This window comes from Cebus imitator, unplaced genomic scaffold (assembly GCF_001604975.1).
Source record: "Cebus imitator isolate Cc_AM_T3 unplaced genomic scaffold, Cebus_imitator-1.0 Scaffold111, whole genome shotgun sequence".
NCBI lineage: Eukaryota > Metazoa > Chordata > Mammalia > Primates > Cebidae > Cebus > Cebus imitator.
Genome location: NW_016107426.1, coordinates 2,260,583 through 2,273,857, shown reverse-complemented (window position 1 = coordinate 2,273,857; position 13,275 = coordinate 2,260,583). Strand labels below are relative to the sequence as shown.

Here is a 13,275-nt window from a genome sequence, read left to right as displayed (position 1 = left end):
AAATTAGCCAGGCATGGTGGTGCGTGCCTGTAATCCCAACTACTAGGGAGGCTGAGACAAGCGAATTGCTTCAACCAGGAGGCAGAGGTTGCAGTGAGCCAAAGATCATGCCACTGCACTCCAGCCTGGGCGACAGTGAGACTCCTACTCAAAAAAAAAAAAAAAATTATTATTATTTTTAGAGATGGGGTTCTCACTATGTTGCCTAGGCTGATCTCAAACTCCTGGGCTCAAGTGATCCTCCTGCCTTGGCCTCCTAAAGTGCTGGGATTATGCGTGTGGGTCACCATGCTTCACCCTGCAGTACAGTTTTAAATTTATATTTTATTTTATGTTTTAAAATTAGAGATGCTATGTTGCCAGGCTGCTCTTGAACTCCTGGCCTCAAGCGATCCTCCCATCTCAGCCTCCTAAAGTGTTGGGATTACAGGTGTGAGCCACTGTGCCTGGCTACCCTGCAGTAAAAGTTTGATATACTGAAGAGCAAAAGGAAAATGTAATTATGAGATACTTCTAATGATGAAATGGAAATCTAGGATCAGCGACCTATTTCATAGTAGCCCATTAGGACTAGCAAAGAAATAATAGCTATCACTTACTAAGGCCTACTATTTCTAGATAATCATTCCAAGTTCTTCATTTCTAAATTTTAATTAATTACAACACAGTACCTCTATGAATTGGTGGTGTCTCTATTTTACAAATGAGAAAACAGATACTCAGATAACATGCCCAAAACTGCACAGATAGAAAAGGTCAGAGCTAGTATATGAGCCCAAGATTCTCCCACTCCAAAGCTTCTAGTCTTTCCACCACCAGGAGATTTACTCCAAATACACATTAGAGACCTCCCTACGGCTTTAGAGACAATGTTCTTACCATGTCTGTTTCATAAGGATTTTGAATCCATCAGGGCAAGTGGAAGGAACTGGGAGGTGTAGGCTATTGCTTCCAACGCCCCAGATAATGGCTGAAGAATCTACATCTTTGTAAGGGATCTCTCCTGTCAGCAGCTCCCAAAGCACCACTCCGAAAGACCTAGAGTAGCGCCAGGAACATGTACAGAAGACGTTTCAGAAAGACTGATTCTTATTTTAGTTCTTTATTAATTTTAATCAAATTAGTACATATGCCCAGTTTAAAATTCTACTACTGCTACAAGAAAGACAGAAACATCTGGAACAACTCTAAAAAAAGAGAAAAATCTACATGGGGTAATCAACACCACCAGAAATTAAAACCTGAATAATTAACTCTAGTGTGTGAACAGCCAGCCAGAATAATGGACTGAACAAGAAATCCAGGAATAAACCAAATACATTTAGGAATTGAGTGTATGATAGAAGTGACATCACAAGTCGGCAGGGAAAAACTGATTAGTCCGTAAATGTTGTTGGAACAGATGGGAAAAAAATTAAATCTATAACTCGCTATAAATTAAGATACATTTCACATGAATCAAATATTTAAATAGAAAAATGAAACCGTAAAAATCTAAAAATAAGGAGTTAAAAGATTATCTTAGCATGTTAAAGACTTTTTAAACCATGAAATATATAAGCCATAAAAGGAGAAATTGAGAAATTAAACTGTGTTTTAAAAATCTGACACAGAAAAAAATACCAGAAGCAAGATAACAAAATGTGAACTATCTACAATGGACACAAAATGTAAATCTCCTTAATACATAAAATACTCTGATAAATTATGAGTAAAGATCAGAAAACTGAGCAAAGATTATGAGTCATTCACAAATAAGAAAACACAATGGCTCTTACACATAGGAACAAATGTACAGCGTTACTTATACTAAGAGGAATGCACCCAAGATACCATTTTTTTACCTATGTGATTGGCAAAAATCCACGACTTTAGCACATTTTGTTGGTGAGACTGAGAAAACACTCTTACATATTTCTGGTAGAACATTAATTAGTAATTCCTAAGGAGGGCAATTTGGTAATGATTACCTAAATTACAAATGACCCCACATTTCTGCTTTATCCTTATTTACATGCAATTTTGACATGGGCTATTATTTTGGTTTTAAGCCTAAAAGTTACTAGTTGCCAATTTTAGGGGTAGAAGAAAAACAATTACAGGGGAAAATACTGTTAATAGAAAAGACTTATAACCTCAGAGGAAACCTTTTTATTGAACAGCCTCTATAGGTTAAATGAAAGGCCAAAACAACCTCCTACATCTCAAACATGTCTAGAGAGCATAACTGTATCACAGCAAAGTACATTATTGATATGGTGACCTGAGTCATTGAGAATAGATGAGAATTATGTAACACGTTTCAGAAAGACTTCTATACCAAATGATCATTTGAAGTAAACTTTCAGTTTTCTAGAAAGTTCAGCATATTCTCTGAGGTCCTCCAAACTGATGATTTACTGAGTAGATAAGTCACCCGAATTCCCCCTAATCTTTCTCTCCATACATCACCATTCTGGGTAGTACCTCAGATAATATGAGGCTGAAATCCACCAAAAGTGAGCAATGCTAAAGAATATTCTGGAAAAGTAAGTGCTGAAGGAAGACAGTACTAATAGGGTAAAAGTGGGAACAGGCTTTTTAGTTGGCACAGATGGCACCACTCACCATATATCCACCTTTTCAGAGACAGGTTCATTTCGTATCACCTCTGGTGCCATCCATGCCACTGTGCCAGCAAATGACATCTTGGTACTTTTATCGCTGAGTTCCTTAGACGTACCAAAATCTGAAATTTTTACTGCGTCTGTGTGGGTCACTAAAACACTTTAACAAGAAATAAAGAAAACATCCAGATCATTAGTGCTAATGAAAACCAAGATTCTGAATGGCTAAAACTGAACACTTTATTTGCTGCTTCCTATCATGCAGCATTCAGCTAGCAGTTTCCAATGTTACTGGGGCACTGGCTATAGGCTAGAAATAGCATCATTCATACTGAGGCAGCTTAGCGTGATGGGTTCTTAACACCTTGTCTTACTCTGCCCCTTCCACATGCTATGTGATCTTTGCCAAGTTACTTAACTCTTCCTTTATATTTTTCTGAGACAGACGTTTGCTCTTGTCACCCAGGCTGGCGTGCAATGGCTCGATCTCAGCTCACTGCAACCTCTGCCTCCTGGGTTCAAGTGATACTCCTGCCTCAGCCTCCCATGTAGCTGGGATTACAGCCACCCACCACCATGCCCAGCTAATTTTTGTATTTTTAATAGAGATGGAGTCTCACCACATTGGCCAGGCTGGTCTCGAACTCCTGACCTCAGGCAATCCACCCACCTCCAACTCGCAAAGTGCTGGGATTATAGGTGTGAGCCACCGCGCCCAGTCTTACTTAACTCTTCTAAGACAGTTTTCTTATGTGTAAGATGGAGACTCTTCAGGTCTTACCCACAATTCGAAAATGCAAAAAATTCTCAACCAGTTTATATTTTTTTCACATATGTAAGGCAAACTCACTTTCTTAATCTCATTTTGTATGAATACAGTAGGTTTTTCTGCAGATTTGTTAATGTGGTTGATTTTAGGATGTTGCTCCAGATCTCACTGGATGTCTAAGGGAGTACACTACCTTTCTGAAAATATCTTGCTTCAAGAGTTTTGGTTAAGGGATTATAGACCTGAAATAACAATCTCATTGAATTTTCAGTTGAATTAAATGAGGTAAGATATGTAAGACACCATTATCAATAAATATTTGGGTTCCATCCTTGCTGGATTTGGCCAGCCCACGAAAAAGAACACTTCTTTTTAAAACACTTGTTTAAATGATAGCCAACTACCACCATGAATGAGACCATGACATTTGGGATTCATTCCATTAAAAGGCTAATATATATGCTGGGATTTCACTAGTGCTGATAAGGAAAAGCAGAAATAAATCTAAGCTTAAGTAAGTTCCACACCAGTTGTGTTTTACTTGTCATAGTAGTTATCTGAAATGTGACCTGAGGCAAAGTGCTTGTGCTAGCCTTAAAGATGAACACAAGCTGGCAGCAAATTGACAGCTTCACGCATTACATTGAATTCACTTGAAATAACCTGTTCAGAACTTCAGAAAGTTAATGAGTTAGGGTTTCAGAGCCTGTAATGACATAAGGACCTGTTTAATGACAAGAGGTGTAATCCTTAAATTGTATCAGAATTGAGGAGGCTGTAAAACAGCATCTGATTCTAACTCCTTGCTTCTCCATTTGAACCAGGGATTCCTTCATATTTACCATGTAACACCAATGGCTATTTACCAAATAGCTCAGAGCTTACAATTGCTTTTGAATACCATCCTCCAAGCCCTGATTTAGCACCTAATATGTAAAATTTATATAACTTAGGAGTTTTGATTTAACAGTGTTAGTGAAAATGTATAAGGAGGCCGGGCACGGTGGCTCATGCCTGTAATCCCAGCACTTTGGGATGGCAAGGTGGGCGGATCACCTGAGATCAAGAGTTCAAGACCAGCCTGGCCAACATGGTGAAACCCCCGTCTCTACTAAAAATACAAAAATTAGCTAGGTGTGGTGGCGGGCACCTGTAATCCCAGCTACTAGAAGGCCAACACAGGAGAATCACTTGAACCTGAGAGGCGGAGTTTGCAGTGAGTTGAGAGCGGGCCACTGCACTCCAGTCTTATTATGAAATATATGAGACAACTGGAGAATTGATATCATACACCATGAAAGTGGGAGTAGGCAACAAGCCTCTAAAAGAGAGAACTTTTTCTACGAACTTCTCTGCCTCAGTTGGTGTGACAAGAGAGAATGGACTTGGGAGGACACTAGAGAAATATAATAAGTTTTCTGAAATCTTCTCTGAGACAAAGTTGGGATCTCAGTACCTGCAGACTTAATGCAGGTAATGAGATCTCCCGTTACAGCACGTCAGTTTGTTCTCTGTCTTCCCAAAGTCAGCTTGAAACCCAAAGAAGTCAAAGCTGCTGGAGTTGGGAGAGTTATTGATGATAGACGGAAACGCGTACTGGGTAACCCATCTACTACTCGTTCTAGGGCTTCCTGAGTCTTTCCCTCTAAGATTAATTCACAAGGAGAACGAGCTGGTTAAAAAGGAGACCACTCAAAGGGGCCTTCGAGTAGTTCATGTACTTTGCATGCATGCACCGGATGGCAAAAGCAACAGGGTGGGAGTGCAGTCAGAAGAAATGGACATGACATAATCATGGTTATTTGCAAGTAAAGCAAGTAGGAGGTTGTTCAGTCAACTGAGCACTATAATAAATATGCTGAGAATCATGGTATAAATAAGGGCTGTTTGAAGTTATAATGAAGGATTGATGTATACCGTCCATAGAGGAAAGGCAGGATCCATTGTGGATCCCCTACCTTCACATAATGAGGCAGAATGCAGTAGCCTTTGGCTCAGAAATTCTAGGTTCAAGTCTAGCCCCATGACTTTGGGCTAAGCTCTAGTTTCCCTTATATAAAATAGGAATAACAATACTTGTTATATACCCCACACAGTTTTTGCCAGGAAGAAAGATGTGATAATGAATCCCCCCAAAATATCATAAACCACGAAAGCACTATATATATATATATATATATATATATATACACACACACACACACACATATATATACGTATATATACACATATATACATATAAAAATAATGAAAATATATAAATATATACATGTATATATTTATTTCCACTATATTTTTGAGATGGGGTTGTGCTGTGCTGTCCAGGCTGGAATGTAGTGGTATGATAATGGCTTACTGTAGCCTTGACCTTCCAGGCTCAAGTGATCCTTCCATCTCAGCCTCCTGAAGGCTCATACCACCATGCCCGACTAAATTTTTTATTTTTTGTAGAGATGGGGTTTCACTATATTGCCCAGGCTGCAAATATATTTTGAAAAGAGATTAATCCTCTGCTCATTGAACCCAAAATGTGATGATAAATAGTAAAAATAATGTTTAAAAATAGGAGTTATACTGAAATAAATCATTTTATCAATCTCTTTCTTCATGCAATTTGGGGAACTAACTAAACGCTCCTATTAAAGTGATCAGTAGCCAAGGAATCATTTTGAAAACAGAGATTACTAGAAACAGCTCTGCTTCTCTTACAAAGCCAGGGTTTATTTTTCCTATGGCCATTGTGAACCTTATAACTATTTATTTCCTCCTTTGCTTAGACACTAGAAGCTCAAAGCCAAATCTGTAGTCCGCGTCTGCAGAATCTTATTCCATATAATTTGTGAACAATTTTTAGTTCTAGCATTTTTACTTTCCTTTGCCTCTGTTTCTTTCTTTCTTTTCTTTTCTTTTCTTTTTTTTTTTTTTAAAAACAGTCTTGCTCTGTCACCCAGGCTGGAGTGCAGTGGTGCAATCTCAGCTCACTGCAACCTCCGCCTCCCAGGTTCAAGGAATTCTCCTGCCTCAGCCTCCCCAGTAGCTGGGATTACGGGTACCCGCCACCATGTCCAGTTACTTTATTGTATTTTTAGTAGAGATGGGGTTTCACTGTGTTGGTCAGGCTGGTCTCGAACTCCTGACCTTAGTGATCCACCCACCTTGGCCTCCCAGAGTGCTGGGATGACAGGTGTGAGCCGCCGCGCCCAGCCGGCTTGTTTCTTATTCATCCATTTTATCCTGTTGTATACATTTCTGAAACTCAGTTTTAAAAGGTTTTTGAATACGTGGAAAACAACAAATTAAGCCTTCCAGTGGGAAGGTCTGGCATTAATTGTCTGAAATGATAGAAGGTGAATGCTTCAGATAATAATAATTTTTTTTTTGACAGTTGTAATGATTTAAAAGCAACAAAAAGGGAAAAGTGGTTTCAGGTACCTGGACATATCTGCCACACAGGTAAGCAGGTAGGTCAACAGTAATCTAAGAGACGCACAAACAGAATTACCCACTGTGCTGATTTAAACTGAACTAAAGGTATGATGTCAGAAAACTTCAACTGTGGTTGATAAAAATGCTTTATTTCAAAATAACAAAACAAAATAGCTGAAACATTAGCTCCAGAACTCACTTAGGTGATTTGAGATCACGATGAATAATTTTATGGAGGTGCAAATAATTCATTCCACTTGCAATTCCTGTGGACCAGTCTACCAGCAATCGAGGTGTGATCTTCCGGCCGGCTCGCAAGACCTCATAGAGTTGTCCATGAGCACAGTATTCCATGATGATACAGTAACACGGGGCCTGAGTACACACACCCCTTCCAAGAAAACACAAACATGGACATAAATACACACATACATGTATACATATTTATGTTTTAAAAATATTTAATAAAAATCAATTCTATACCCAAAGTATTTTAAAAATGTGTATGGATAATAGTTCCTGATTCTTAAATTAGCACGAAAACTTCTCTAGTCTCCGGGTTTCTCTATGATGCACATAGACAATTTTTGTTTGCTTCGTTCACTCTATATGCTGTGCTGTCTGTGTCTGGTGCCTTTTCTGTGGGATCCTTCCATTCTGGGACAAATTACACACTTTTCTGAGGTTTGTGTAGGCTGGAAACTGTGTTGTTTTAGATCATTAAGGATAATTTGGCTGGGCGCGGTGGCTCATGCCTGTAATCCCAGCACTTTGGGAGGCCAAGGCGGGTGGATCACTAAGGTCAGGAGTTTGAGACCAGCCTGGCCAACATGGTGAAATCGCGTCTCTACTAAAAATACAAAAATTAGCCGGGTGTGGTGGTGCACACCTAGTACTCCAGCTACTTGGGAGGCTGAGGCAGGAGAATCGCTTGAGCCTGGGAGGAGGAGGTTGCAGTGAGCCAAGATTGTGCCACTACATGCCAGTCTGGGCAACAGAGTGAGACTCTATCCCAGAAAAAAAGAAAAAAGAAAAAAAAGAGTAATTTAAAATTTCTTTCTTTTAAAGTTAGAGGGTTTTTATATGTAGTGTACGGAAAGATAATTCAGAAAAAAAACTTCTATTTTTAATATTATTTGCTGACTTTTTAATTACTCAAATTAAAAATAACTAACTAGACTGAGGACCCAAAGACGAGTCATTTTTCTGTCTTACATAATCTTTGAAAAACATTTCTTTTTTTAAATGTCAGACAGGTAATGTGCTGACGTCATAACAAGGTTGGAGGGGGCACTTCTCACCTGTGAGTGTGAACACCCAGTCATGCTTATGAATCACAAAAGAATCTGAAAAACATTATACAACTTTTTTTTTTTAAAGACAGAGTCTCACTCTGCTGTCCAGGGTGGAGTGTGCAATGGTGCAACCTCTGTCTTCCAGGCTCAAGCGATTCTCCTGCCTCAGCCTCCCAAGTAGCTGGTATAACAAGTGAGCACCACCATGCTTGGCTAATCTTTGTATTTTTAGTCGAGATGGGTTTTCACCATGTTAGCCAGGCTGGTCTCAAACTCCTATACTCAAGTGACCCACCCATCTTGGCCTCCCAAAGTGCTGGGATTAGAGGCATGAGCCACCACAGCCAGCTTATACAACATATTATATCTCTATGTAGCCTATATTTGCATCAATTCCTACATCATCCATGAAACCTTTCCTGCTTATTCCAATCCAAAAAGATCTTTCTCTTCTTTAAATTCCTATGATATACAACAGCCACTAGTTCTTTATATGCAATTTTTCTCTCTGCATGTAGATTATAGGCTCCTTGAAGGCAAAGGTCTTCAAGTTCTTGTCTGTCTACCACAAGGCCTAGAGGTTCACAGCAAGTCTTTGACAAGTGTTTGTTAACTTCACCTCAACCTTCTTAACTAAAAAAGCCTTCAAATCACATGTGCAGAGGCAGGGAGGAGGAGGAAGGATACTGACATGAAAGAACCTCTTCTATTTTTCAGGGACATTTCCATGTTTATTAGTCTTATTTAATCTGCCCCAAACCACTGTAAGATAGGTATTACGTTTTCCATTTTTACAAGTAAGGCTCAGAGTGAGAAAGTGACTTGTCCTAATCACAACTAGATCATACAACTAAAAAATGACAGAGCTGGGATTCAAGCTCAGTCTGCCTAATTTGAAAGTCTGTGCCCTCTCTGCTCACTGTACAATACTGCCCCTCTTTTAGCTTTTAAACTTCTGTTTAGACAAGCACATTAGGGATTCCTGTGTTAACACCATTATCTCATAAAAGAGGGAATGATCACAGTAACTCCACTTCACAGTTTTGTTCTCAGGACGAGAAGAAAAATCACTATATGCAATTCTCCATGTTCTATCACTTATGGGTATACATACTTCCTGTGAAACTTTCTAGAGAAGTTAACAGAGTATCTATAAGACATCCAGCTAAAGTCTTCAGGCAGCTACCAGCCCATGCCCTATCTCTTCAGCTGCTGTAAGTGATGAAAGAATTTAAAGGTTGCGGCTTAAGGCACCGATCATATGAAGGTGATGATGATCTTCTAACAATAGCAGGTTATGAAGAAGTATAATTAGTCTTCATCTTCCCCTGGCCTGCTGTGCCTGTCAGTGCCACAAAGCTATTACTCTCCTATCATTTTCTAAGCTACAAAGAATTCTTGTCTTGATTTTTAATAATTTTTTTTAAAGTTCTGGTTATATGTTTCCTAGGAAAGCTTGGTGAAGCACAAGTGTCTGGCAGTTACAAATAAATGATTCTCATTACAGAGAACTAATAAATATGGCAGGTATAATGTAATATGCCTAAGAATATCAACATAAACTTTTTTAAATTAAAAAAAAATTTTGTATATGATGGAGTCTTGCTCTGTCGCCCAGACTGGAGTGCAGTGGTGCGATCTTGGCTCACTGCAACCTCCACCTCCCAGGTTCAAGTAATTCTTGATGTCTCAGCCTCCTGAGTAGCTGAGATTACAGGCGCACGCTGCCACACCCAGCTAATTTTTTGTCTTTTTAATAGAGACGGCGTTTCACTGTGTTAGCCAGTGAAGACTGACCTTGTGATCCACCTGCCTTGGCCTCCCAAAGTGCTAGGATAACAGCTGTGAACCACCACGCCCGGCCCTAACACAAACATTTTTTGAAGGTACTCAGCCTCCTATTCAATTATGTTTTAACTTGTTACACGTAGAAACGGTCTAACAGTGATATATTATGCACCTTTCATCTCTCTTGACTGACGAATGAGAAGCAATCATTCCATCAGCTCTGTACTGTGACGAGGTTTCTTAGTAGCTATAAATAGTACCTCTATAATCACTTCTAATTGCTACCTTTTCTTCCACTTGCCACTGAATTCCATTAGAACAGTCAGGTTGAGTTTTCTTAAAAGATTAACAAAAAAATTGGATGTAAAAAGAATATAGTATTCTTATCTTGTACTTCCCCTTTCTTTGTGTGGTTTTTATTAACTTCAAAAGAAGCTGTAAGCACAGAAACAAGCATCCAGAGAGATGTTCTAAAATCTAATCATGCCCTCATATCTTCCAGACGGTCCTGAATGGGATTCATTGGCCAAGCAACACATGGCACAGATGGCTGCAAACACAACACTGCACAATGGCCAAGAGCATGGTGTAATGGGCCGGGAGCACAGTCTCGCTATTGTTTTCCATGTAGAGGTAAAGACTATTCGAGTATCTTCAGCCTAAAGAGTTGGGCACTAGCAGGGCAATGCCGAAAACTGCATATGCAGGTAGGAGAGTCAGAAGGGTGAGGTGGGAAAAAGACCGGAAGAGAAAGAAGCAAAAGAAAGCTTCTCGTAACACCATCCTATTAGGACACATTTCTACTTTCAGTGACCCAGTGTATCCTGCTGGAAAGCCCTCTTACCTGCCACACACAACCTAAATCACTTCAAGAGGCCAAAAGCCATACTTATCTACAGAATATTCTGTGTCTCAAACCCAGTGTCCTAGTGATCTAAGTTCAAAAGCTTTTGACCCTTCCCTCCATTTAGGAGAATGTGGCCTACTGGAAGTAATGATCATCTCAGTGTGGGGAAATGAAGGAAAGAAAGAAGAGGGTCTCTGTTAAGTCTGTCTGCTTAAAATGATCTCCCTGTTGTCTTTTGAAATGTATCCTCTTTGGAAGGATGATAATTGGTCTCTGCAACATTTCATGTCAGTCACACATCCTCCTGGCCCTATGCGGGTGACCAAAGTTAGAATTACTGCAGCAACCGAAGCCCTCTCTCATGGCCTCCGCATGAATGTCCCTTCCAAAAGGAAATGAATCCCAGAACTTCTTTCGGTCTCTTATGTCCTGGTTGAATGCTTCCCTTTTTTTTTTTTTTTTACACGTCTTTCCCTTTCTGTAAGGGGTCTTGTTTGGGAATCAAAAGTCAACCTCAGTACTCATTTAAACACGTTCTACAAAACCTGTACCTAAGATTTACCTTCCTTACTTTGTTGATGTGATTCCAGTGAAGACTTATGACATGACGTCTTTAGCTTTGTAATCAGAGTTTTATCAATGAAGGATCCCTTTTGAGGCTGGGAGAAGTTCTGCCTAGTTTAGGGGCGGAATTTGTAAATTATTCCACTTTTAGCTGCAGACTCATTGGTCATACTACTTTCCAGGAATGCGAAACGCATATCAAATATACCACAAAGCTCTAGTTTCTAAACTTTCATCCTACCTAAAGATACTTTTCCTGTTCTTCACCTTCTTTCCTCTAAAGCCACTTGCCATTTATTTGTTTAAGCCTAGGGCAACATTCAAAGGCCGGCAAGGGAGAGAACTCAAGGAAAAAGGTTCAGGCAGAAGAGATTGTTTCTATTTTAGAGCTCAGCACTTCCACAATTTAAACTCTCCTTCTGTTAGGGATCCCCACCAATATTATGAAAAGAATTGTCTAGACTAGAAAGATATGTTCACAGACTCTTGAAAACAATCACTTTGTGAAATGAATATAACATAAAACTTACTATCAATAACTCGACAATCATTAGGTTAAGAAAGTTGAATGTTTGATATTATTTGAAAGGAACTCTAGAAACACCAGAGGCTATACTCTAAAGGTACCTGCTATTACAAGTTAATATTCAAGAAGGGATGCTAACAGAATCTGATACAAAATATGTATCTACTACACAAGGATTGATTGCTCTTTGATCACTTCAGATGTTGCTTTTGTTTACTTTCTTTCCTTTTTTTCTTTTTTGAGAGGGTCTCACTCTGTCACCTAGGCTGGAGGGCAGTAGCATGAACATGGCTCAATGTAGCCTCAACCTCCCGGACTCAAGCAGTCCTCCCGGCTCAGCCTCTTAAGCAGCTAGGACTACAGGCCTGTGCTACCACACTCAGCTCATCTTCATTTTTTGTAAAGACAGGGTCCCACTATGCTGTCCAGGCTGGTCTCTAATTCCTGGTCTCAAGTGATCTGCCTGCCTTGGTCTTCCAAAGTGCTGGGGTTACAGGCATGAGCCACCATGTTTGGCCAACTTTGTTTTCTTAAGTGAATTTTAGGCTGTTCATGTAATATTGAAGTAACCTCTGTCATCCCATTCATAAATGAGATTGATGCAGCTGATCTGGCTGCTTGGCAGGAACCGACATTTTCCCTTCCTGCCCCATGTGCATGCCCCTTCCAAGCAGCACATATTTAGGCAAAATGAACTGCAGGATTTTAAGATGCCTGAGGATACAACTCCAATTTAATAGTTCCTTGGTATCCTCCCAAAGCACGTAGCATAGTGCTAAGTCTAGAGAATGCTTTTGAAATATCTCTCAAAGCAGAAACGTGTGTGTATATACTGGGGGAAAGAAAATAGCTCTACTTCTTAAAAAAAAAAAAAGCCTTGACCTACTTGAATGCGATGATGTTAGGGTGCTTCAACTTCCTCAAATGCTTGATATCCGTCTCATTCTGTTCTCTCACTTTCTTGATGGCCACCTCTTCCGCTCGGAACTTGCCCAAGAAGACAGCTCCTTGGGCTCCACTACCCAGCCACTGTAGCTCTGAGATCTCCTCAAATGGCACTTCCCAAGTATCTAGGCACACAAGCAAGAAATAAGCTTGAAGAGACCTCAGAAGGGACCACCACTCTACAAGGCCATTCTGAAAGTACCAACTTCATCACCCAGGATGACCCTTACCCTCTGTCTCCCACCAAAAGATAGAACCTTCCTATGTGCCTTGGAACTGGATCAAATATTCATACACATTAGTCTGTATCCATTTTTAGCCACTGAAATAAAGCAGAGCAGAGGTCTGTAATATACCTTCCTCCAAACACATATCCCACCACTCCTGCAGCCCTCCCTCCTCACCTTAAGCTTGCATGTCAGTCAATTTACCCATCCACGTCTATGCAACTATCCCTACCCCATCACCCACTATAGGTGTTATTTTATTCCTCTTTGAATTTCTAGTGT

The 13,275-nt window shown here is 39.9% G+C and overlaps 1 protein-coding gene and 1 non-coding gene across 9 annotated transcripts in view; both read right to left on the bottom strand.

The window, feature by feature from the left end:
• MAP3K13 (mitogen-activated protein kinase kinase kinase 13) overlaps positions 1-13,275 on the bottom strand; it is a 186,953-nt gene that overhangs the window by 33,890 nt on the left and 139,788 nt on the right. For 7 of the 8 annotated variants that reach the window (XM_037741950.1, XM_037741951.1, XM_017538391.2 and 4 more), the window contains 4 exons: positions 12,708-12,891; positions 7,001-7,192; positions 2,608-2,766; positions 880-1,038 (listed from right to left, as the gene is read on the bottom strand). In XM_037741950.1, coding sequence (XP_037597878.1) covers positions 880-1,038; positions 2,608-2,766; positions 7,001-7,192; positions 12,708-12,891 — 694 coding nt within the window. The remainder of the gene's footprint in view (positions 1-879; positions 1,039-2,607; positions 2,767-7,000; positions 7,193-12,707; positions 12,892-13,275) is intronic. The other variant, XM_017538392.2, reaches the window with a different exon arrangement.
• On the bottom strand, positions 8,048-8,147 carry LOC119472665. Its single transcript, XR_005201831.1, has one exon. It is a non-coding gene; the product is annotated as a small nucleolar RNA U13 (small nucleolar RNA).